This window comes from Prinia subflava, chromosome 7 (assembly GCF_021018805.1).
Source record: "Prinia subflava isolate CZ2003 ecotype Zambia chromosome 7, Cam_Psub_1.2, whole genome shotgun sequence".
NCBI lineage: Eukaryota > Metazoa > Chordata > Aves > Passeriformes > Cisticolidae > Prinia > Prinia subflava.
Genome location: NC_086253.1, coordinates 30,220,111 through 30,246,030, shown reverse-complemented (window position 1 = coordinate 30,246,030; position 25,920 = coordinate 30,220,111). Strand labels below are relative to the sequence as shown.

General features: G+C 40.5%; 2 protein-coding genes across 4 annotated transcripts in view; one reads left to right on the top strand and one right to left on the bottom strand.

Annotated features, from left to right (window-relative positions):
- Positions 1-5,690, top strand: part of MTMR7 (myotubularin related protein 7) — a 51,860-nt gene extending 46,170 nt beyond the window's left edge. Inside the window, exon 13 of the mRNA XM_063402034.1 lies at positions 103-5,690. Within this exon, the coding sequence (XP_063258104.1) occupies positions 103-459 (357 nt within the window). The 3' untranslated portion in view covers positions 460-5,690. The remainder of the gene's footprint in view (positions 1-102) is intronic.
- Positions 5,691-11,591: 5,901 nt separating this feature from the next.
- Positions 11,592-25,860, bottom strand: VPS37A (VPS37A subunit of ESCRT-I). Of its 3 annotated transcripts, none has more exons than XM_063402028.1 (12): positions 25,588-25,859; positions 22,022-22,096; positions 20,961-21,075; positions 20,004-20,104; positions 18,879-19,095; positions 17,817-17,887; positions 15,637-15,764; positions 15,489-15,547; positions 15,331-15,399; positions 13,246-13,389; positions 12,426-12,506; positions 11,592-12,230 (listed from the first exon to the last, which is right to left on the bottom strand). In XM_063402028.1, the coding sequence occupies exons 1-11, from the start codon at positions 25,710-25,712 to the stop codon at positions 12,426-12,428; spliced, it is 1,185 nt and encodes a 394-aa protein (XP_063258098.1). In that variant the 5' UTR covers positions 25,713-25,859; the 3' UTR covers positions 11,592-12,230. The 3 variants fall into 3 exon arrangements, with proteins under 3 accessions (XP_063258098.1, XP_063258100.1, XP_063258099.1); XM_063402030.1 differs by having other exon boundaries at positions 25,617-25,771; XM_063402029.1 differs by lacking the exon at positions 15,331-15,399 and having other exon boundaries at positions 25,588-25,860.
- Between the last annotated feature and the right edge of the window lie 60 nt (positions 25,861-25,920).

Sequence of the window (25,920 nt, the reverse complement as noted above, 5' to 3'; positions counted from 1 at the left end):
AGGTGAGTTGTGCTCTCAAAGTTTATTTAAAAAGAAAAAAAGCGAGGACAGACAAGAGGATTTCTGGACCCTAAATGATATATCCTGTTTCCTTTATTTCAGAGACTGGCAAATCTTCAGAAATCACAATCAGGTAATAATAAAGTCAAGAGTAAGCAACAGGACCGAAGCAAACAGTTTGGACTGTATACTTCCAACAACAGCTTAGCTAACACTCCCCAGGAGTACAGCAATGATCTGAAATCATTCCCATCCCGGAGCCCTTCTCAAGGGGATGAAGACTCTGCCCTGATTTTGACACAGGACAACCTGAAAAGCTCTGATCCTGACCTCTCAGCCAACAGCGACCAGGAGTCTGGTGTGGAGGACTTGAGCTGTAGGTCCCCAAGTGGGGGTGGCTGCTTGCCTAGTGAAGACAGTGGCAAGGACTCTGATGAGGCTGTATTTCTGGCAGGCTGAAACACCTTCAAGGCAGCAAGCATCCAGATGACATAAAGTCTTACATAGTCTGGAATGACATCTTTTCACCAGATGAAGAATGGAAGTGGTCTGTGGCCTAAAGAAATAATCCAAATAAAGGGAACTGTGCAATTGTGTAAGTAAAGACCTAAGCAGAACAAGCTATTACTAATTTTAAGACATAACACTAAAGAAAAGTAGCATCTGCTGTCATATTTCATTAAGCCAACCTGGTGGTTGTTTTATCAATGCTGTACATAATTATTCCTTACTTTGTACATTTCCATAGTTATTTATTGGACAGAATAATAGTTCTTTTCCTAAGATATGGAATTCCAATGTACTCTCTTACACAAGGTTGAAGATGTGTTACTGTTAGCCTCACTGGTGAAGTAGTCAAAACTTACTTTTGTAGAGCTCATTTGCCTTTGGACATATTATGTATATTCTTCGCTTTTTTCTGCACCAGAGGTTCGAACAATTATTTTGCATATTCTCCGACTAAAATCCTTTAGAGCTAAGTAAAACTAACAAATGGATGCCCTGGCTCAGGGGACAAATGAAGGTTTGATCCTGAAAAAAAAATCCATTAATAAGCAGTTGTTGCTGCAGCTGAATGCAGCATTTGTACTCAATTCTCAACCAGTGTTGAAAGTTCAGTAGTTTCTGTGACCAAAACTTCAAGGAATATAACAATGCTCAGACAGCCTTTTTGCTAAAACACCCCTTTGTAACAAAAGGTACATGAGGCAGTTTACTCTTGCCTCTTTATGTTTTGTTATCAAGTTTGTTTATATCTTACCCTTGTTCCAAACCACTTACATAAGATACAAAGGTAAAAATTTAAAGGTGATAAAATCCTCAATTCTTCAGCCTATTTTCCTACTTAAAAATGTTTTACTTGAGTGGAAGTGAAGTACATACACAGTGGAGAGAATAGAGAACATCAATTCACTTACAGAAATCACTTACAAAAACATCACTCTGAATTAGTAAGTAAATGAAAGCTACATCCATAAAGAAACTGTTATAGAGAATATTTCTTCCAAATTTTGTTGTTCAAAATAAACTGACCATAACCAACTGTTGTTTTTTATCCTCACACAAAATTTCCCTTTTAGTATTTGCCAACCTGAACAGAGCATGGCAATACTAATTTAAGAAAAGGACTGATTCATCATTCACTACGAAGTTTAATCTCATTTAAGAATTCTGACATTTTTAAGAATAGGAGTAATACTTTTCATGATCAGCAGTTCAGAAGTAAACAACTGAAAAATGTTTGAAGTTTGGAATGTCTTGAAACTTGCTAAAAAGGAGGCCAGCCATACTAGGCTGCAACTCTTGCAAGTTTCTTTTCAAATTTTATTTAAAGCCAGCAGTTTAAAATATAATTCATATGGCTGCTTTTACCTGCTTGGAGACAGTGCAGAACTGAACTCTAGTAGAGCAAAGTGGTAGGAATGTAAGCTTACTTTGATTGCATTTCACACTACTTCTTTAAGTACAGACCTACAGAAAGAACTGTATTATATAAATATACCTCAATTTAGAATCATTAGATTTTATTATTCAGTCTGCTTTTCTGGAATGACGCTTCATTCTGTTCTGTGAACACATTATTAAAAGTGAATAGGTAAACTTCAGTATTATTACTATCCTCTGAAGGGATAAACCTTGCTGTCTTTGAACAAATAATTCTTAACAGTAAGGTTATATTGGAAAGGCCAGATTTTCAATTTGATAAATCACTATAGATTAATTAAAATAAAAAAACCTATAAATTATATTCTGTTGAGAATCTAGCCTTCTGGTTTTTAATCTTTATGAATTTTTAATAAATTAAAGCCCTGATTTTAACTGCACTTTTAAAAGTGTTTCATATTTTAAACATAGCCTGTAAACTTTATGGCATTAAAGGAAACTTTGAATGGGTTTTCTCAAACTAAAGAAACATGCTGCAAAGTCAGCAATGAAAACAAAACACACAAATATTCTGCCAAAAAAATCATTTGAAAATGGGCAATGTTATTGTACATCTTTAAAATGTAAAATTGTGTATGATGATATTGTGTTCAACTAGACATGTCTAGAAATAAATGCAGAAGAGCAAGATATGCAAGTTCAAAGCACTGTCTTTGTGTTGCTTATGCAACTCCTTGTAACTGGCTTTATAACTAAAATATGAACATACTAACTTTTTCTTTACTAAGCCTTCACTTAGCATCCCTCTGTGATGTGTCTTTTAGTCCTTGGAATTTTGCATTTACTACTACTGCTTTCATTACTGTGTGTATTTGTGGCATTATCAGGCTAATGAAAAACACCTTCAATAAACACTTAGGTGTTATGAAATGTTATTTCACACCAGAGAATGAAACAGGACTTCTTTCCTGATTTTTTAATAGAGTCTTAATTTACTCAAGAGTCACTTTGCCACTGAGATCAAGGGATTCTTACATCTTCCCCACTGCGATACTTGAATCCAGCAGCTAGAGTTGTTGAGGAATCTACAACTGATAACTAAAAAAACTGAGACTCTCATCAATTGTGTTAATTATATGGGAGCATGTTATACCCCTGTGGTTTTTTTTTTTCTTAGGGAAAAAAAAGATGAAAAAACTTCTCTATTAACTACATTGTTTTCTTATAGCCTTGCTGCAGATCTTAGCAAATTTGGCACACTGCAATAAGCCTACTGTAATTTGAAATAGGACACAGATGAATGTAACTAAACTGCTGAATCACTAGGCTTAGGCTGCTCTTTAGTATCAAAATGTGCCTCTAAGGGGCAGTGAAAGCAATGGGATCAAACAGCTGAAGCCTTCTTTACAAAAGATCATCATCTGAAGCACAGAAGGAAAACTATTTGCCAGGTGCTTTTATTGGTAACTCTGTACAAGAAACAAATGTGGTAAACTGGTAATGGATTCTAAAAAGCTGAGAAATAAAATCAATCAGCTGGAGGGCACAACAACATGGTATCATTAAAAATAAAAAAGGAGAAACAGAAAGGAGGAAGGCAGGGAAGGAAAGCTCTTGGTAAAATCAGTAAGTAAGGCAGGGAACCACCTACTTTGAAGACAGAGGCAAGCCAGGGCACGGGTTCAAAGCATGAAAGATGTTTAATGACACAAACCAACAATTAAACCGCAGCAACAGTGGGGATAGCTTTTGCAATGAAGGTAAGAATGTCATTACTATTGACCAGCCAACAAAGCTTTTGTGTGGACACTGCCCTGATCTGCACACAAGAGTTCTGAAGTAGATCACAAGGACAGCCAAGGTCAGGGGCTGCTTCTGGGTGCAGGCTGAAGGCTGAGTGCAGCTTTTAGGTTGGCTGGTCACCCTTACTGTAGTGCATGGACAGGTAAACACCACAGTGGCTGAAAAATCCTCCAAGGACAGGTAAGTAGATGACAATTCATTTGAGAAGGGAGGAACATGTGGTGGGTAAGTTTGAAATAGGTCAACTTATGATGGTACTAAGACACACAAAAAATATGCCTAAGATCTAGAGCCAAGTGTACTGCAAACCCTCAATTCAGACACGTGCCAGAGCGCATCTTTTATCTTCTGTAAGAAGATAAAATAAATGTTCAAATTTATTTATATTATTTAAATTGCCAGTAAAGCACCTGAAACCAGCAAATCAAATCATGTTAAATCTTACAATGCAATGTACAACTCTTTTAATATAAATCATTATGTAAAGAAGCTAATGAAAGTTTATAGGTCTACCAGAAACACAACTGAATTCTGGCAATGACTAAGTCTGTTGCTAAGGTTATTCAGATGAATTTATCCCCTTTCTGAAGACTAAAGAACACAGTTCTTTATGCTGAGGTATTCCCTTATAATTGAAATATAGACTCTCTTTATAGCTTAGTACTGCATAGAAATGTGATGTCTACAGGTATCTGACCAAAACAAGGCATTTTCAAAAGCCAGAGATGCAATACAGGTTTTTGAAGCCCATTTTAGTGAAGGTGGCTCCAAGAATTACTGCTGTTGAAATGGTTGAACAGGAAAAGCTCAAACCACTGCACATCAAGATAAAAAATTTGTCCTTGAGTATTGTACTGCATTCACTTCCAACACAATTCTGTATCCACTCAAAAAGCCCTGCAATGCCTAAGTGTAATTTAGACAACTACAAGATATATTAAAATCCTAAAGCCTTTACTTGTAAGTTTAACACATTATAGCACTTACAGTTCAGAATAACTAAGGCTGCGATACTTGACTTTGTTGCCAGTGTTTTAACTGAGTTTTACCTGGAGGTCTCTTAAATCTTTGTTTTATAAAATTTATTCTAGTATTTGAAGGGAGTAGTTAGAACTTGGACACGAATAAAACTGTAAGGTGGCAAAGACTGAGAGGGGACCCCATCAGTAAGTATCTGAAGGAAGGGTGTCAAGAGGACGGAGCCAGGCTTTTCTTGGTGCTGCTGAACTGTTGCCATGAGTTTTTCCCGGTTTTGCTGAGCGTTCATATTAAAGGAGAAGTTCGTACCTTCTCACGCTCTTTTAATGTAAACATCAGCTATGTTCTATAAACATAGCCATTGTTTTTACATTCCTTGCCGGGACAAACAAGACTGTGTGACAGTCCCCTTAACCAATGTGATGTGGAGGTGGGAATTCCTTCCTCCAATCCACAGGCCTCATAGTAAAAGTATAAGAGTAGGTTTTTGTAAATAAACCGGGTCTTCTGCCCTGCTGCTGTTGTTGCACCCAGATCTGTGTCCCCAGTCTGTTTTTCTGGTTAGGCCTCCACGGTGATAACTGGCGCCCACGTGGTCAAGTTGCAAGCTAGTGAGGCAAGAAAAAAGAAGAAAAAAAAAAAAAAAAAAAAAAAAAAAGAAGAGAAAAATCTGCCTTCTACAGCTGCAAAAAGAAGAAATCCACGATGTTCTCAGAGGAACGATTGATGATGGAACTGCTCCACTCCTTGTTGTTGTCCCGTGACGCTGACTTGACCAGGAAACACGTGAGAGAACTGTTTAGCTGGGGAAAAAAGCTTGGAATTTTTCATACTGCTGAAAAGGCACTTTATATTGCCCCATGGAGAACCCTGGGAAAAAGCCTTTTCTCATCCGTCCTTGATGGAAACTCTAAGGCAGGCACTCTTTTACGGGCATGGACCACAGTTTTCCTGCTTTTAAAAGAGGCTGGGGAGGACTTTGAAGTTGATTCTGGGCTTTCGACAGGAAGCAGGACTGGCTCCCCTGCGAGCTCCGTCGCTTCTGACGAGGATTGCTCTGATGCAGGGTTAGAGCCGATGCGGGAGATCCCGGCCCCCATGTCGGGGGTTGGGCGCGCCCAGCGGGGTTTTTGGAAGGACTGGGAAGCTTTTTTCGGTCCGCTCCCCGCGCGGTTGGCCGGGCGGGGAGCTGGGGTGCCGAGGGGGCGGAGCGCTCGGCATCGGGTCCCACGCCGAACGCGGGGGATCGCCGCCCCGGGCCGCCATGCCGTGGCAACCCCCCCGCTGCGGGGTCCGCCGTGCAGCTGCCGCGCGGAGCCACGCCGCCTCGGGCCCCCTGCGGGGAGCCGGGGGGGCCGCCATGCGCGCCGCCCCCGGCGCTGCCAGCGCCGCCCCCTGCCGCCGCCTCCCCGGCCCGCCTCGCCCCGCCGTGACCTGCTCCGCGCAGGATTCGGCAGGCGAGCCCGGCAGGGACAGCCCCTCCCTGCCCCGTCCCGCCGCTGCGCCCCGCCCCACGCGTCCGGTGCCGGTCTGGCGCCGCGGGGGGAGGGCTGGGTGCAACGCTGCCTGCTGCTGCGGGCCCCCCCGTGCCATGCAACCCCCCCGCACCGTCGCGCGGCACCGCCGCGCGTCCCCTCCCTGCCGCTCGGGGAATGCCCTCCCGCACCGAGCGGGAGGGGCTGTCGGCTGCCGCTGCTGCCGCCGACCCGCCCACCGACCCATCGGCTGGCCGGGCGGGAGCTGAAAGCTGTGGCCCGTCGGCCACGCCCCCCTGCCCAGCGCGACAATCGCCCCCCCACTCAGAGAGGAGTCTGAGCGTGTCACTGTCCCCCGCCCACCCCCCCTACAGGGCCGGGTCGGCTGTGGGAGATGATAACAGGGCAAAAGCGTTGTCTGATGTGCACGCTTTTCCTGTCATGAAATCGGATGAGGTTTTTAGTCCTGCATCCCAGCCAAACCAGGCTGCTGAGATAACGGAGCTGCTGCCTGCAGATGCAGCTTTGCCCGAGCCAGTTCAGGGACCTGTGGGCTTGGTTCCACAACATCATAGCCATGATGACCCATCATGGGCAGTCCCGCTTCCCTTATTAAGGGACGTGGCAGAAAATAATACAAGCTTCACTGAGGCAATTCAATGGATCAGTGCAGAATTTGAGAATTTGATGTTTCCTTATAAGAGGTTTTGCAACAGTGATGTTTGAACCTCAACAGGTTTTTATCTTTGAGAGAAGTTGGAAATTCCTAGCTGGAGAAATGGCTGTCAAAAATAGCCACCTGCCTCGAGACGATCCCTTGTTTGGGGTCGGAGCTGACCTACTTATGGGGAGGAGTCAATATGCTTGCCCTGATGTGCAAGCTGGCCTTTCTCGCACTGTCTTAGATTCGTGCAGATACGTAGGGATATCTGCATTGATAAAAACCAACTTATCCTTCTCCCCAAAGCAAGACTTCTTAGACATAGCACAGAAGCCAGAGGAAGCTTTTCATAAATTTATAGTGCGCCTGGTGAAATTTTTAGAGATGAGAGTCAAAGATAGTACCTTAAGATTGATATTATTGGAGCAATTAGCAAGAAGCCATGCTAATTCTGCTTGCCAGAGGCTCCTGGAAACCATTCCAGAGATTTCTAATGTCCGGAAAATGATGCAGACCTGTGCAGTTCTAAACACCTGTGATTCTATGGTGATTACCCCAACGGCTGCTTCACAGCCGGCTGAACAGAGGCAGAATGCTGGACATGAGACAGATATTCAGCCTAGTGGAGAACAGGAAAAGGAGGCACAGAAAGTGACTCCCTTGTTTTTCTGCGCACAATGTGGGGGTCCAGACCATACTGCAGAAACTTGCAAGGCAGTGGGTCATGCTGAGCCCATGCCAAGCCCGAAAACTCGGAGAAGAAGAAAAAGAAGAAGACATCAGGGGGACGAAACAGTGTCCCAAGCTCTAGAACAAGAGCAAAATTCTCTGGCTGGTGTACAGCCATCATCTCAAGTGTAGGAAGTGTTGATGTTGCCACATAGCTATGGTCAGTTTTCCTTGGACCTTGCAGTGGGTTTCTACGTCCACATCCTATGTTGCATGCATTCTTTGAGAAAAAGTCAATTGCTCAATTTGTGTTTTTTAAGTTCTCTATCCTCAGGTTCTCGGATCCTTGCCAAGAAGGCGGCTGCTGAAAGTCTGCTGAGCTGCCTCAGGTGCATTGGACTGATCCCGTTTAACCTTGGCCACCCTAGTGCCACCCATCACAGAAGCCTCTTCGAGATCTGATTAACATGGACACGGACTGGCATCTTCTCTTTTCCTATATGGCCTCCATAGACTTTGGATCCTGTGGAGCTGCTGGACAAGGACTGACTGAAGCAGTGTGATGCTGTTTGAGCCAGCGGACTGTTAATCATGGACTCAGAGGAATTGTTTGCTATGGTTCAGTTTTATGTATGGTAGCCATTGTGACCTCTGTGGGGAGAGTACACGTTGTTTGGGGGTTGTGGTTTTGGGACAGAACTTTTGGGGTTCAGAATTTTCAATTGAGTGGTTAAATTTTTCTTGGAATGCTCCTGCCTTTTGCACCGTATATTCCCTTGTATCTTATAAAAATTTAAAAATATGAGGGTGTTGGTTGAATTATGTTAGACTATGCTCAAGATATTTTGAGCAAGTTATTGCAAGGGGTTCAGGGTGAAACCCTGGGTAGCAAAGGCAGAATCAGACCAACGTGTAGCCCTCACACCGTTACCTAAATGAAGGTCGGTGAACTTTATACAGGTTTTTTTTCTTTCTTTTTTCCTGTCATAGAATTGTTCATTTTTCTTTTTTTGTTTTCTTTTTTAATATACTTAAAAGGGTGAGATGTTGCCATGAGTTTTTCCCGGTTTTGCTGAGCATTCATATTAAAGGAGAAGTTCGTACCTTCTCACGCTCTTTTAATGTAAACATCAGCTATGTTCTATAAACATAGCCATTGTTTTTACATTCCTTGCCGGGACAAACAAGACTGTGTGACAGTCCCCTTCACCAATGTGATGTGGAGGTGGGAATTCCTTCCTCCAATCCACAGGCCTCATAGTAAAAGTATAAGAGTAGGTTTTTGTAAATAAACCGGGTCTTCTGCCCTGCTGCTGTTGTTGCACCCAGATTTGTGTCCCCAGTCTGTTTTTCTGGTTAGGCCTCCACGGTGATACTGAACAGTATCACAAGAGACAAACGGCAGAAACTGATGCCCAGGAGGTTCCACCTGATTATGAGGAAGTTCTTTACTGTGTGGGTGACCGAGCACTGGAACAGTTCCCCAGAGAGGTTGTGGAGTCTCCCTCACTGGAGATGTTCAAGAACCACCTAGACACAATCCTGTCCTGTGTGCTCTAGGATGACCCTGCTTGAGCACAGAGGTTTGACCAAATGACCCACTGTGGACCTTTCCAACCTGACCTATCCTGTGATTTAGCAGTAAGATTAGGTATTAAAATTAGGCAAACCCCAGACTCAATTAGCAGTTACAACACAGAATGTACACTCCTCCCCCCAACTATTGCAACATTAGAGCCGAGCCATCTCTTTACTCTTCTGTTTCTTGTTCATTGAGTTGACTTTCCCATTGGGAGAACACCTGAGCCTGATATTGTGCAAGGCTCCCAAGAAACATGTCATTGTACATAGCATGTTATTCCGGATTGCTTACAAGTTCACTTGACATATTTCAAAAAGCTTTAGAATATGCATCTAACAGCAGCTGCCGTTCTCTTACACTTTATGGGAAACTGGATTTACATCTACACTCCATACTTTGGCAAAAATTGAGGCAAGAATGTGTTTAACAGTGAGCTACCAGCACACTAGAAGCAAAAAATCCCTAACTCTCATAGTGTTATCAGTGTTATACCTAGTCTTCTGGTGAAAGTAGACCAGGGAAGGCACAACCAGCGTAGGACTAAAAGAAAAGAAAAATGAAACACGACAAAAAAACCCTCAAAAACCAGCAGCAGGTTGGCCCTTAAAGACCAGAAACAGGCTGGACATTCTTGGATGTGACAGCATTCCTGCAACTAATCCAGTATACACCATCATTGAATACAGAGACTTCTGTGCTTCTTTTCTAGAGGATGAGTTTGTGACTGCAGAAGGGGCTAAACATAAGGGAAAAAATCCAAAGAATAGTAACAACGATATCAGAGAACAGAATGGGAGAAAACGTAACTTTTAAATTCCTGAACTTGCATTGAACAGTGACATTCTCTTCTAGATTCTACTCCACTACCATCAGAAAGACTCAATGGAGAAGATGTCAATTAGAAAATTTGCTCACAAAAGTAACATAAGAGGAAAAGCTGAAGTGTTCAGAACTTGTCCTAGCAAATCCCCTGAAGGTGACCCGGCTGAAGTGTTTAGTGACAGCAGAGCACCATAATACCTGGCAGATGAGAACAGAAGCCTGTCCTCCCATGCTGTTATAAAACATAAACAAGATACTAGCCCAATACAGCAAGAACACCAGATAGCTGGTCATCCATACCTTTCTCTGTTCACAAGAAACAACAACAAAACAGCTCTGTACAGAATTATGTGTAGTCTTGAGTGTTAACTACATCTTCAGAGAGACATCAGAAACAATAACTCAGCACTAAAACAGATGAGATTTTGCCAAGAAGGTAACAGTGATGACTTACATCTAACTCTTCTCCAGAGCTGCAGATATCACACTACTCATAGACACAAGTTCAGAACCACTTGGATGCTTACATAATCTGAGGCTTCAGTTAGCACATTAGAAATGCTTCGTCAATATACAAGCAGCACATTTTTGGAATAAGATCCTCTAAAATTATTGCTTAACCACTCCACTTATAAAGTGTTCATTTCTTTTCAGACACCTAAGTATCTTTGATTTGGACCACAGATCTATTTTCTTGGGACATCTAATCTCAGAATTTGGATCAGCTTTAAAATAAGTCCTATAAAGTATCAATGAATAGTTTACTCACTCTGAAAAGCAACAGCTTGGGACAATCACACAACTGTAACAAATGGCAGGGCTGAGGCTGAAGACCTGCTAGCCTGTGGAACAGACCTCTTGCACTTATGTGGTTTTCCTTACTCACTTTTCTCCATTCAGAAGAAATATCACATTTTGCTGGAAGAATATCAAGTTTAGGACTGAAGGTCAGTGAAATGGAAAAGCACATGCTTGGACTGTAGTCTGAGACTTGAACCTGCCATGTTCTGTGATCCTATCTAGGTAACACCCTGGTAGAGTCTTGGCTAAGAGGTTTATCTCCAGACTGCTTCCTGACAAGAAAGAAGCAGGATTTCTGATACATTACTTAATCAGCACTTCATCCTATTTAACTCTCAAAACTCTACAGTTCCTTCTATTCCTCCTCCTTGCTCCTTCACTGTCTAATGAAAACCCAATGCACTGAGAAGGTTAAGAAAAAGGGTGTGTCTTCTCACAATAGCAAGAGAGAAAATACATGCATGTATTTAGGGGCTGTATTTTTCTCCTACAGAACACTGCATTTGGTCCTATCTATTTTCACCACACTGTCTCCCATCCCAAGACTGACAGCTTACCGGAGGCAAGATCCATTAATTAAAGCACAGAATTAAGTTTCACTTCCAAATTTGACCACTTGCCTTACCATATGACACTACGCAACTCCAACTGAATAAGTTTCTTCGTTTCTTAAAATTAGGAAAAAATAACTGTTTTCCAAAGAACTCCAGAACTAGCTTTTGTAAAGTGTTTCTGAATTCCTAACATGAATAACATATTTATATTGCATAAAACAGAAACAGGAAGGTGACTTATTATTGCTTTATGAACAAAAAAAAGAAAATGAAATTGTTAGATGAAAATTGTGTTTAATTAGTGGTAGGTACCAAGCCACTCTTGAAATCAGTGCATCAGTGCTACTAAGCAACATACCAAATCTATGCAGATATCATTTATTCTACTTTGATTCCAATATAATTTGTTCCAACACATCCTTTGCTTAATCCCCAATCTACTTATCCAAAACACAATACAAGCTATACTTAGTTTTCTATTATATTTAGAAGTAAAAAAACTTGTTCTTTAATATTTTGGCTTCAAGAAAAGACGGCTTGTGAATCCACTGTCAATCTCCATTAAGAACTCCTTTAGTTTCCAAAGTCCTATCAACACTTGAGTCTTCCACAGATTAAGCCAAATCTATGGTTAAAGTTCAAAATACAAAAGATATGAATTATGTTTTTATAAAAATGTAAAAAGCTAGTCAAAATTACATGTTTAGGTATTTAATCTCTGAATAATGGAGTATAGCAGCAGGGAACTTAAATATTATAACTATCAACAATAAATACAAGAAATTAATGCAAAGATTGCAATAGAAGGATTCTTGAGTACAATGAGAATATAAAGAGACATTCTAATTTGTACAAAAACCATCCCAACTCTGTTCTATACAATCTCTTCTATAAATACAACCAGATAAGATGAAATGCTTATTTGCAAATAATAGTTATTAAAAAGTGTGCTTTATTGGATTTTTCATTTGTTCTCTTGGCAGGTGTAGTTTGCAGGAAGTCTGTAAAGACAAATTTCCATAATTAGATATTTTAATTTCTCCAGAAGTTATATTTTAAATACAAGTAACAACAGATGCAGAACACATTTTGACTTCCACAGAAAGTGTAATTAGAACACTAAACACTGTAACAAATCCATTTGCAGTTACCAGGTGTGTAACAATAAGGTAAATTGTTTAATAAACCAAGTTTACCTATAGCGGAGCATGGAATTGGCTGTGCATTGCTATTGCCTGTTGAAGTTTTTCCTCTTTGGCTCGTCTGCAGTGGCAGAGCTATGAAACAAGACACACAAGACTGAATTCTAAATGCAGTTTTTCCTAATGCATGCTGCAGTTTCTCCTTAACGCTTTAGCTATTTTACAGGCTGTCTTTAAAGAAAGAAAACCTGCCTGATTTACATCCCTTCCAAGCTTCGGGCTGAACAATGGTCTGCATTGATAACATTATTCTACCCAAAATTGCTTACAAGAGGGTTGTTTGATGTTACAAAATGCATATAATGGGCATCTTTAAAGAAAGGTACACTACTTGGTAAGTTACTTTTGTCACAGCATGAGCAAGAATGGTAGTTTTTGAACCTCAGTTACTTATTTGATGATAGCTATCAACAGAATTTGTTTTAGAAGTTTAATAAATTAAATATTAAGGTTATTTAATGCAACATGTCCGTTTACATCAACCTTCCAAATTTGAAATTTATCATGTGGCTATCTTCCCCTATTATCTATACAAGATATAGAAGAAATTGGCACAAAAATAGCTGCCACAACACATGAATAGGACCTAACACAGGAGACCGTTGCACTTCCATCTGAAAAGTATGTGCCTTTGGAATGCAGATTATAGTCTAAATAGACTGAAGCCATTTAAGGATTTTTTTTCATCTGTCAAAGCTCACTAAAGCACTTTTCTGTATCACAGGATTGCTCAAGCTCTTAAAAAAAAAAGTCCTAAATTTATTCACTATGTGTTGTACATGTCTTGGATTAGAACTATTTGTATGTTACATACCGTTCTCTTTTCCATGAAAGTACTAAGAAAGTCATCTATCTCTGTTTTGCCTTCCAAGAAGTCTTCTGCAATAGTGTCAGACTCCTCTTCAGCTTCATGAGCAGCTACTTTAAGTCTGGCCTGCAGAGCACTTGGACTGCAACTCTAAGAAAATAAAAAGTCCAATGTAATATTAACTTGTCCATTAAAACATACATTTCCAAGAAGAAAACTGACTATATAAATATAGAATATTTGGATAGAGCACTTTTATTACATAAAAGCCTAAGCAACCAGATGAAGTTCCATCTCCAAGTTACAGCACAGCTTGTTAAACTAGAAAGGATTCAAAGTGAGAAAAGTGTTGCTAGTTTAGGTCTTGATACACAGTCATTCACACAAATGAATAAAGTTTTTCAACTTTTACCCTACACTGTAGAAAACATACAGCTTGAAAATCGGACAAGTTCTCAAGTGCATGATTTCTGAGTAGAACTAACATTTCAAGTGTCTTCAATAAATAGGGTCTACTTTTGAAAATCAGTTAACCTGAGAAGTATAAAAAGGTAAAAAACCACTTACTATTCAGCTTTTAAATACCATTGAAATGATTGTGGAGAAGACAGGAAAGCAAAAGGCACTTACTCAAGAAGTAATGAGCTGCTAATCTAAATCAGTACACTAATTTTTCTGTTGTTATAAACCTTAAGCCTTATTTCTGTTTATTGCATACAATTTCATTATCTTTTCTCAAATATGTCTAGGTAGTTAATCGGGACATGATTCACATCCAGTAGAAGTCTGTACAGAGCCAGAACTGCAAAATTAAAGTATTTATAGATTTTAGATGTTTGGCCTAACCTTCATCTACCCTGTGAAAAATCTTTTACTTATGTATTTTAAAACCTTAATGTAATCAAAAATTTCCTGTTATTAATTAATCTTGTACAAAATACGGAGAGTTTGCTCTAATAAAAGACGACCAAAATTCACTCACAGTACAAGCGAAATTACTTGTCTGGAAATTTGAAGGAAAGAGAGCAGGAGATACCACATAGCAACAGCAAACATCAATACATGAAGATATAGCATATATGGGAAAAATACAGAAAAATTCAGCTGCTACTCCTCAACTCTCAGCCTCCTATACATCATTAAATTGAATCAGCAAATCTAACTTAGAAAAAAGAAAAGGGACTACAACAAGCAGATATTAAGTCCTGTTGTTAAGTGGTTTCTTGCAAAAAATAGGTTTATCCATGTCAATTACCTCTGCCCACTTTAAAGTCAAAGGAGGCAGGAGGAGTCAGTGTTCTGATTTTCAAGTGAGGAAACTTTTAACACATGTAGACCACCTATGAGATAATTTGGTTTGCTGTCACACAATTTTTTTTTCCTTTTTGATATTTTGTATTTTGTTATTTTGGGGGCATTCTGAAACTCAGGTACTATGCATGCTAATTTGATAGACTGTTGCATTGTCAGGTGACCAGTCTTGCAAATTATGAGGATTTAGTGCAGAAAGTGGTTTATTAGAAGTTACATCTTCTAATGAACACCCTGGTAAACATACCAAGAAATAATTCTCCTGCTCCAATACTTTCTGAAGTAATAACTTTACCCTATTTGTGCTGTAGTCTGTGCAAGATTTGACAGCACATACAACATATTGCCTGAAGTAAGCATGCCCAGTGAATTGCAGAAATTAGGTTCCTGAAGTTATTGAGCAGTTTCATCTGGTAAAATTTTACAAGCTCATTATGTTAAATGAGTACCACAAACTGAACAAACCTTCTTTAAAAATAATTCTATTCTTAAAACTAGTTTGGACCAGGACTGTACTGAACAGCTCTAGATGTGCATAACTCTTTTCTTCCAACTTTGCTTCTATTGTGGCAGTAAAAAACAAAAACCCAACCAAAAAACCCACTGCTTCGCTTTCAACTTTTTGGTATATCATCCTATTTTTTCATACTTGATGAAATACTTCATCTACTTCATATTTAATGAGAGTTTAACCAAAAAATATTCCTAATACTTAAAGATACAAATCAAAACTTCAGTTTTACTGAAGCGTTCTTAAAGGATGACATATAGGAATGATACCTCACTAAGTTCATGCTGTCTTTGCATCTTTTTTTCAAAGGCTGCTTTCATTTGAGTGAGTTGCTCATACTGTAAGGAAGAACAAGAACATTATCACCTTGAAAAATCCCCAGATATTACTACTAATACTTCTAAAGATGATTTTCTTATTCACTTACTTTATCCAACACCCTCTGTCTTTTTGCCTCGAGACTAGGCTCCAGCAACAAGTTTTTTTCTGGAAAATAAAACCTCCATTACTACTTTTTTTTTAATGGATTGAGTTCACAGAACACAGGCACACATGTTAACATTTTGAGAGCTTACTTGCCAGCTCCTCAATGCTTTTCACTAACTCATCTCTATCAGAAATGACTTGCTTCAGTTGTGGAAGAGTCACAAACTGTTCCAGTAACACCTCCTCTTGCTCATTCATACTGGTCAGCTGTGATATACTGTATTCAAACAGAAAGAAAGTACAATTAAATCTAACAGGTAACACTACACGTAAAGTAATTAATTTCTACCAAAGTCTGAGGCATTTTTTGTGACTTTATGAATACATGACACTTGACCACAACTTATTTTTCCCCTTTCTCCTGGACTGTAGACTCTATTAAACGCAGCAGTGATTTTAAAAAGCAACATGTTAAAAAGTACCTCCCATTTCAAGCCTAACTTTTCCCACAGTGCTACTGTGGTGGGTTGACTGGTTACCAGATGCCCACTCAGCTGCTCTCTCAGTCCCCCTTAACAGGCTATAGAGGAGAATCTCAGGGGTTGTAATAAAAACAATCAGATCTCTTACCAATTCACAATCACACAAAAAATACACTTGGAAAAATTTAACTGAATTTATTGTCAACTACAGTAAGAGTTGGATAGTGAGAAAGAAAGGCAAAAACTACACTTCACTCCATTTTTCCTCAAGCTCAACTTCATTCCCTCATTTCCAACACAACCTCCCACTGCCTCCTGCTCCTTGGGGCAAGAAGGAATTCCAAGTGTAACAGCCAGTCTTTAACAATTCATCTCTGCTTCTCCTTCCTTCTCACACTTCACCCCTGCTCCACAGACTACAATCAGTTCCTGGCAGGAGAGACTATTCCAGTCTGGGTAATACATGGCTGCAGTTTCCTTCAGGGCGTATCAGCCCGCTCCAATATGGGGTCCTTCCTGGACTGCAGTGTGGTAACTGCTCGAGCATGCTCCTCCCACGGCTACAGGGTACATTTTTAAAATACCTGTTCTACTGTGGTCTTTTCCAAAACTTCTGTAGGCTGCAGAAAAGTAACTACTCTGGCACTTGGTGCACCTTCTTCTCCCCCTTCTCCTCTGACCTTGGTGTTTGCAGGATTATCGCACTTTGCTATTCCTCCCCTCAATCCTCACTGCCTCTGCTCTTTCTAAAATGCCTTTCAGAGGCGCTGCCTTCTTCACTTATGGACTCAGTGGTCCTGCAGTGGGTTTACTGCCACACCAGCTGTGCCTGGCACAGGGGCAGCTCCTGACCCTTTCCAACTCAAAAGGCACCCAGCTACCAAAACTGTGCCACCTATACAGAAGAGAACTATTCAGAACAGCTGCAATACCATTGTCATGCAACTCAACTACCAACAAAAGCATCATGGCATTTTAATCTAGTCTTCTTGAAAGGACCAGGTTTGATTAGAATGTTTTGTTTAAACAAATTACACTTCCTGGCAAAAATCTTAACTTGCTGTTATGTAATAAGGATGCTGCTAGAACTTAAAAGGTAAGCCAGCTAAACAAAACAGGCTCTTTGGGAGGTGTCAAAGGAAAAGAGGGAAAAAAAAAACCCAGTTGGAAGGACAGAGTTTTGAACTGCTTAACTACAACACTACCAGCAAGATGTGAGATCTGAAGAAGTTTATAGCGAATTTGTAACCTATTCTATCCCACATAACTGATCTAGGAAGCTGTCTTGTTAGATCTGAGCAAGCTGCTGGGAGTAGCACCTAATACAGTTTGTTTGAATAATGACAAGGTGATGAAAATATTTGTGTAGTATGTGTATAAAGTATTTAGATGTAGTAGTGATTTGCACTGATACAGCTGACACATTTACCACCTGGATTTGTCTAACCCAGCCTTCCCTGAACATGCTGAGCTGCTCACAAAACAGTTACCTTTTACCTTACACTACGGGCCTTTGGAGTTTAAGAAAATGTAACTTTTGAACCAGCCTCAAACTGTCCCATTTCCTCCTTCAAACGTTATGCTTATTGAATTACTAGAAATTAAGTTCTTGGCAAGGCCTCAGGAAACAGGAAAACACCGATAGTTAGAAAAAGAAAAAATCAATTTGAATACAAAGCAGGTTTATTTTCTGATTTCAGTACTTCAGGATGTGGTAGTTCTCCTAATTATAATTTCAACAAAACCCTTTCAGTGACATGTACAGACTTCTGACAAAATCTGATACAGGCCAGCAGTAACTGCCTTTTAATAACTGTGCAAAGTTCAGCTACCTTCTGAAAATTTACCTTAGTTCTGACAGTTCTGGAAAGGTATCAGGAACATCAGGCATCTTGTATGTAAATCCGTTCTGGCCAACCTGAATCAAAGTTTAGAAATGCTTAGTACATTTTTCAAGTGCAATTGCTTGATATTCAACCTGATTAACCAAAAACTGAAGATTAATATTTTCAGCAACAAGAAAAGCAGGAAAAGCAGTAAGAAGCAGTAGCACTAGTCTCTGAACAGAAAACAACTCGACCAGTGCAACAAAATGCTTGAAGATGTTTGGGGTAGCATGTCATAAAAGATGATTCAGTCTTGAAGGAAAATAATTCTGTTTTGCCATGTCCTTCGTTTGAAAACAGTTGGATGACTGAGGAAATACACAGGAATACTAAAACTCAGGGAAGTGAGAACATAGAAGGAGATTGACATTCTGATCTCTTTCATGTGGTTTTTAACGCTATAATCCCTCAGAAAGAACATGTTTTAGACAAGGGAAAGAACAATTGTCTCCATAGAATGTAGAAAACTTAAATTCTACAAAACCAGAGAAGTGCCTTCCAAGTCTAAGAAAACTTTTATTTCTACAAACATGATTTGATTAAAGACTAAACATTTAGATAAAAAGTTTTAGTAAAACTAAAAATCCTTCCAGAGTTCATCAGCAACAGGGAGTTTGACTATAAACACACAAGATAAAACTCTACATGTAAAGACTTGAGATTGTACATTGCCTTCACCTAATAGGTTCTGAGGAGGAAAGAAAGAAAAAATTCCATTTTCTGGGGTTGGAAATACAGCTACAGTTGCACTGTGGGGGAGTGCAGCTCCAAAACAAAACCTCCTATAATCAAAGATCTTTAGCATAACACTAGTTCCATTGAAACTCAGATAAACTTGTTGCTTTAAGTTCTAAAAAATTCCTCATCGAAGCTGGAATGACAGTTTTGTTTTCCTAGCACCAGCAAAACAACGAAGCACTCACTCAAGTGCTTCCTTGAGATTTACAGCAATGCCTTGTGTGCCCTTAAGGGAACTTACAGCCAGTGTCTGACAGCTTAAGCAGCAAAACTCAGCACACAGACCTGAAGCACTGCTTCTGCAGTCGGAACAGGCAGTGGCAGATCAGCAATCAAGCCATAGGAAGGAGCAGCAGGCTTGTCTGTAGTGTAGCTTGAAGAAACTGATTCAGAAACGGGCATGGCTGCCATTGTTCTGTTTGTTTCTTGAGGTGGATATGGAGGGAGAAATGGAAACCCCTGAGGAGCAAAAGAAGGCATTCCAGCTGGTTTGTTGAAAAGGCTAAAAGCAAACAAAACCACAACCATGAGCAACCAACTGCTTACAGCACATTTCTTATCATTTGAATTATAATTACCAGACCAAACATAAGATTAAGAATGAATTTTCAAGCGGCCACAAACTTTGTATTCTTTGTATTTTCTATTCTCAGTTACTTCCAGTGTAGTAAGTCTGTCTAATACTGCAATATAGTATAGAAGTCTATTAATCTGCATTTTTGTAGAACAGTCAAATACACACTTACATCCTTAATTATGAGAAAACTACTTCTCAAAAATTTATGACAGTGTAATTTTAAATTCTCTCAAACCTAAAGTTCTGAGAAAAGCATCTGTGGCATACATTAGCTCTTATTTATGCTATAGCATTTAATAGCTTGGGCAACACACACGTAATTACTTCTAAATAACATGAATATTTTTTTTAAAATTCACAACTACAGTGCATCTAAACTTAGTATCACTCTCAGCCATGAGAAGCAAGGTTGCACTGATACAACTTGAATTTGATACAATTCTTTAAATCGCACAATTTCTGCTGCACGTGGTGCAACAGAAGCTGCCCTAAACCTGGGAGATTATGAACAGAATATGAAAAAACACAACTGCTCATATAATGAGCTACAGCACATTCCAGATTTCACTTGATAATGTAAAAGTACCTTTTTCAAGAAAACAGATATAAACTTACATCAGACATGTTGATACAGTAACTCCAATGAAATCTAGTGTCTCTTTTCATAACAATCAGGTCATCAAGCATGACATGAAATTGTGCAAGGACAGGGAATCTAATTCTTCCAACATATCCATTACATTACTCCTGTCCCTGCCCTCCTTGTAATTCATTTAGTCTCCTTCTAAAAAATTAACAGACAGAGGTCCATTTATTATGTTTAGATAACTTACTATGGAAATGATGTTGAGCTAGGAGCTAGAACTGGAGGATTCTTCCAAAACTCATCCAGTAAACTCTGAATAATTTTTCCAAGATCTGAATGCATTGTAAACTGGGAAAAACACAAAACAAAACACAATGAAGAAGAAAAATTATGTCTGGAATCCAAGAATTTCAAAATGTGCTGAGCTTGATTGTTTATTATACCCATGTGACAGTGCTGAAAAGCTATTTCAGACATACCAGCTAATCCAAACTGTGTATATGCATGTGCCAAATAAAGTGATAAAGCCACCCAGAATTGAACAGAAACACAAAGTCTTTTTCATATTCCATTATCAGTGCAGAGTCAGTGAAGTATCACATTTCTGTTGAACAACCAAAAGACCCCACTTTAGTTACCAAGTTACATTTGTACAAACAGAAGAGGGAAAAAAATTAAAATATCTGAGGACAAAGTAATTAACTGCATTCTGAAAGAGTCAGAACCTCCATCCACTCCAAAAAAATAACACATTCTTGTTGACAAAAGGAACAGCACAATAAAATCCTGAATATTTAAGCTAAAACCTTGACGCCATTCTAATAGGATTAAGCTAGAAAGAACTATGTTACAAAACCATCTTAAAGTATGCCTCTCCTTTATTTGGACTGCACTGGAATGCAGTTGGGAGAACTGTGTGATTAATAATAACCAAAAAAATGTGATAGTAATTTTCTAAGCCTTCGTAACTTAATACAGTTTTAGATATATGGAATACTCAAGTCAGTAATGATAACAATAGAAGTATAATCAGAAGGATATTGAATACTTCTGAATTTTTGCCTTCAGGTCCCCAAAATACAGTTTGAAAGAGATTAGAATCTATGCTAATCTTTTTTCCACAAATATTAACAATAATCTAGTATGACATGTATTAAAACTGCTATTAACAGTAGATCTGTGTGAAGCTATGAATTATACATACATTACTTATTAATGGACCGGTCACATATACCCCCTGCTTGTCCATTAAATGATGTCTCACAGGTGGGAAAACACTGATGACTGGTTTTTCCTGAGGAAATTGAGGTGGAAGCAAACTGCAAATACAAGAACAATTATTACTACAGTGTCATTCCATGATAAAAGTTTGCTTAAGAAGGCTTCTTATGCAAAGAAAAATTACTATGAATTACATAAACTTTTCCATGAGAACAGTTGTGAAGTTTACAATGAATGAAACACACAAAAGGATTCTCCAGTTACAAAATTAGTCCAACAGATTGGAATACCAGTTTTCCACAAAATTGAAGAAAGCATTTACTGGGCAAAATTTTAGAATAACAAAGGAGCAATTATCACAGAATATTCTGAGTTGGAAGGGACCCACAAGGATCACTGGGCCCAGCTCTTAAGTGCATGGCCCATACAGGCACCAAAGCCACAGCCTTGGTGTTATTAGCACATCCTCTGACCAACTGATGGACAACAAAGAAGCTGTAGCATAACAACAACATTTTTGAATACAAATGTTATTACTACAAATACAATGGCATGCAACCTGTAAGAATATCAGGCCAAAGTAATAAAAAACTTGTGAACAGAATACTAACAATATTTGTCAGAGCAAAAGCACCCCCCAAAGTAAATTCACAGGAAATATTACAATAAATCACTCAAGTTATAATCCAGAAGCTTCACCAGGGTAAGAGTCTGGAGTTACAGCAGACTAGTAAATTACTAATCAAGTTTATTTTCAGTGGTAGGGAATCAAAAGTATCAAAACCCCTGATTTTCCCCTAGTTACCTTCAACTAACATCACACAGCTATCTTAGGAACTGAGAACAGCAACTCAGCTGAACATCTGGATCTTGTACACAGCCAGTTTCATGCCAATCACTGTAACCACTAATACAAATCCTGGTTATGGCTCCTGAAATTAATTATGAGCTGGAATTCTATTATTATTATATTCTGTTACCACTTTGCTTTTTTTAGAACAATTTTAATTTTCAATATGTGCATAGACAGCCCACTCTACTTACATGTTAATATTAATTGTCAAGTTGTTTACAGTGAATGGCAGTCGATACTCCACATCTTTCTGTATTTCTGCAATGCTGTCAAAGAAGAAATTGTTAACATCCATTTCATGGTCAATGTAACAGCTAAAAGTCTGAAAGAAACAAGTAAGACCTCAGACATTTGTACTCAGTTTAGTATTGAAAAGCCCTGTAAGAGCAGAATTGAAAATGCTGGAATAAGTTAATAGTCTTCAGCATTCTATACTGAATATTAAGAATAAAGCAAAAAATAGTGGATTTAACATTTAAATCTCATACACTGTCACAAGCAAAGGAACTATAGTAAGAGAAATCACACGACTCACTCTTCTGACAACAATCTGAACGTATCTTTCTCCCCATACTGACTTAAGACATCAGCGTTTTTTTAATATACTGAATTTTATCTGATTAAACATTTACTTTACCAAGGCATTACATCAGATTCACAACTAAGTATTGCTCTGCAACACTGCCTTCAGATCAATACGTAGAACATTTATTAGACTAGGCATTCTTCCTTAATAGATTAGCCTAATATTTAACAGTAGTTTTTACTATGTGCATCAAGCTCAATGCACTTGCACAAGTGCTTTCAAGAATTATCTGGAGGAGAGCTACTTTCAACACTGAAAAACTCCAGTGACTCAAGATCCACGCCCTCCTGAAAGCAGTGATGCAAAATCTGGTAAGGCCAAATCGAAATTTATTTCTCCTGCAACAGGTAAATTACAGAAGGAAAAATCTTGAAATGAGCTACAATAATAGGAAGTTGACTTCAATACTCAAAGTATTCTACAATTTCTATGCACAGCAAGACTATTCTGAAAGACAGCATCCCAGAGAATGTGGAAGAGGTGGAGATGAAGACTTAGAAGCAGAATTTCTAGACAGTAAGAACACATCTAAGCTGAGAGTAAGAGACAGAAGGGCAGAAAATCACCCTCATCTTATAATGAAGCAACACAAAGTGTAAAAGCAGACTGGTTGCTCTTCCATGTATTTTTTCTGCATGCACCTGGTTAATAATACTCTTCTCTGTCACCTAAGGCTCCCTTACACAGGGGAGAGAACACAGCTCCAATGGCAAACAATGGCAGACAGGTGTTCCCAGAAAACATCTTTTGATCCACTTCAGAAATGCTCCTCCATCCATTGCCAGGTACAATCCATACAAGCCCTTTCTCAAGAAACCAAAACACATTACCTGCAAATCTGTGTTAAGAGTAGTACTGGGAGTGTTTTGTGTCCTTCCAAAGCACAATAAGGCACAGAATTTAAGACTTCAAGACTAAGTCTTTAAGAGCTTGGGGAACAAACAGGAGTAAGACACTAACTCAGCTATGAACCTTGCTTTCTGCAGCCCCATCTTACTCCTCTCACAGACAACTCAGTATTTGCTCTTTCCCTGTGAAATTACATGCTGTTTGAAGAAAATACTAAATATCTTCAGCACAGGAGAATTCAAATCAAGGGTTCCACTGTGTTACACTACACCTTCTCACTCTTAACTGAAGGATTCTCCCTGGAATCTCTCATGCACATTCCTGTCCTGTAATCATCTATCACACTTTTCATTAGCCTGCTGCAAAATCCTTTTGAGAAGGATATATAATTATGCTCCACCCATGTGCACAACCTATAGAAACCGGGGAGGAAGATGACACGGAGTGAGGAACAAGAAAGCCAGAATCTCATCGAACTGCTCAAAAGGTTATAACTTTGCTTAGGAAAAACCTTGAACTAATAACCTTAGTTGCCCCTTCCCCAAGTGGGAACAAGTACACTGGAAAAAATGTACATTCTTAACTTTGTCTAGAACAACAGCAAATGTAAGAAAATTCTTTTTTTAAATGCAAAGGTTTTATTTCAAGCTTCTAACCTGTGAGGGACTGTGTAAAGGAAAGTTAGCTGCTTTTCTGAAATTAAGATCAAACATTCCTGAGCTTTCATGACCTAAGACAACACAAACCAAACTTGACTAACTTAGTTAACTACACCATAGCAAGAATTTTGAGCATTTTGGTGAAGAGCAACAACAATAATCATAAGTGAATAACATTTAGGCAGCTACCCCTCACCCCAATTCTTGGATACAGCATTCATTCCCTCTCTGCCTGTGCTTGAGCTGACTCACAAAAAGCAGCAAACCATTTCAGCAAGCTGACTGACAAAAACTGATCCCCCTTCTGGGGACTTAATTCAGGATGAGCCCATCTCGCTGCCAGATTAAAAAAAAAAGCAGGCATAAACAAAAGGCCAAGTAAGGCCAGCCCAACAAAAACTTTTAAGTTAACTAAGCTCCTAAATGCCCACAGGAACAGCTTCTTAAAAAAGTGAACCATCTCAAAAATAGCTGTGATATTGGCTCTGCACGGACTTAAGTATATGCAAGCAACAATAACAATATCATCATATTTATGTTTCCTGACCGCGTGTAATTCAAAATACTAGGAATGCAAACTATCTGCAGTTCTTAAACTAGGAAATGCATTTAATATCTCTTCCACTCCTAGTGTCAGTCTGATGTGATAGGAAACAGTCTCTGTCCTTTTCCTGAATTATTTTGGAGGCAGGTACCATTCCAATTCTACAGAAATCCTAGGAAGCTGTATATCAGGAGAAGCTTACTTCACTGTAACTTCAACTTCTAATGTATGAAATCAGGATCTGGATCTCCTTTTAAAATGTGAAGAGTTTTAAAAGACTAGACAAAACAGGGCAGCATACTGCCCAGAGGGAGTACCTCAGGATAAAGTAAAACATTTTTGCTTTAAAATTTGTGGATGTTGAGCAGGAATAAACACAACTGGCCTCTTCTGACCATCTAAACAAAACTAGTTTTTAAGGAGCAGCCAGTTTTTAGCAAGTAGCACTAAACAACAGGAAAACTAGACTGTAAAGCCAGTGAGGCTGCTAAGCCACTGTGCTACAGCTGGCAGGACACTGTGACACAACTCACTGGTGCCCTATGTTTTAGTCTCAACTTTTAATGAACTACGCTATTACAGGCAGGTTCCAGAGAGGTTTTATCCCAAGACGTGGCCGCATCTTTCTGAAGACATTACAGCCCACTAGCAGGCTTTCCGGTCAGTGACAGGTGAAACCGGGCGCGGCGACCTGCGCCCGATCACCCGGCCAGGCCACACCAAAGCCAGCGGGGCGCCTCCCCGACAGCCAATTTGACTTTCAGTTTCCAAATTCCTCCTCCCGGCCCGCCGGAGTCCCATATCCCACCGTCCTGCGGCGGGGACCCCGCGGCACCGCGCTCCGGCCCGGCGGGACCGCTCGGCCACCGGGTCAGCGCGGGGCTGGGCCGGCCCGGGATGCAGCGCCCCCGGCTCGGGGGCCCTGTTTACCCACACGGCCGCGAGGACCCGGCCAGGCCTCACGGGGAGGGGACGGGGCGCAGCCGGGTCCCCATGTGCGCGCACAGGGACACTCGATACGACGCGCTACGGCCACGGCGCGGCCCGTCCGCGGCCCCGGGACGGGCGGCACAGTGCGGCCCTCCCGCGCCCGCCCCCGCCCCCGCCGCGGCCACTCACGAGGCGTGCGCGGCGCGCAGGGACTCGACCTGGCGCTGCCGCTGCTGCTGGAGGCCGGTGCGCGCGGGCGGCGCGGCGGAGGCGGGGGCGGCGCCGCCCTTGGCGAGGGGGAACAGCCAGTTCATCGCGCGCGCGGCGGCACCGGAGGGGCGCGAGGGCACCCGCGGCACCGCGCGCACCCAACCGAGCGCCCGCGCGCGCCTGCGCGCGACCGCGGCACCGCCACCGCCCCTGCCCCGCCCCGGAGCCGCGGCCGGCGGGGCCGCGTCAGCGCCGCGCGCCCGCCAGAGGAGCGGCGGAGGGGCGGGGCGGGGGGAGGGGAGCGGCGGCGAG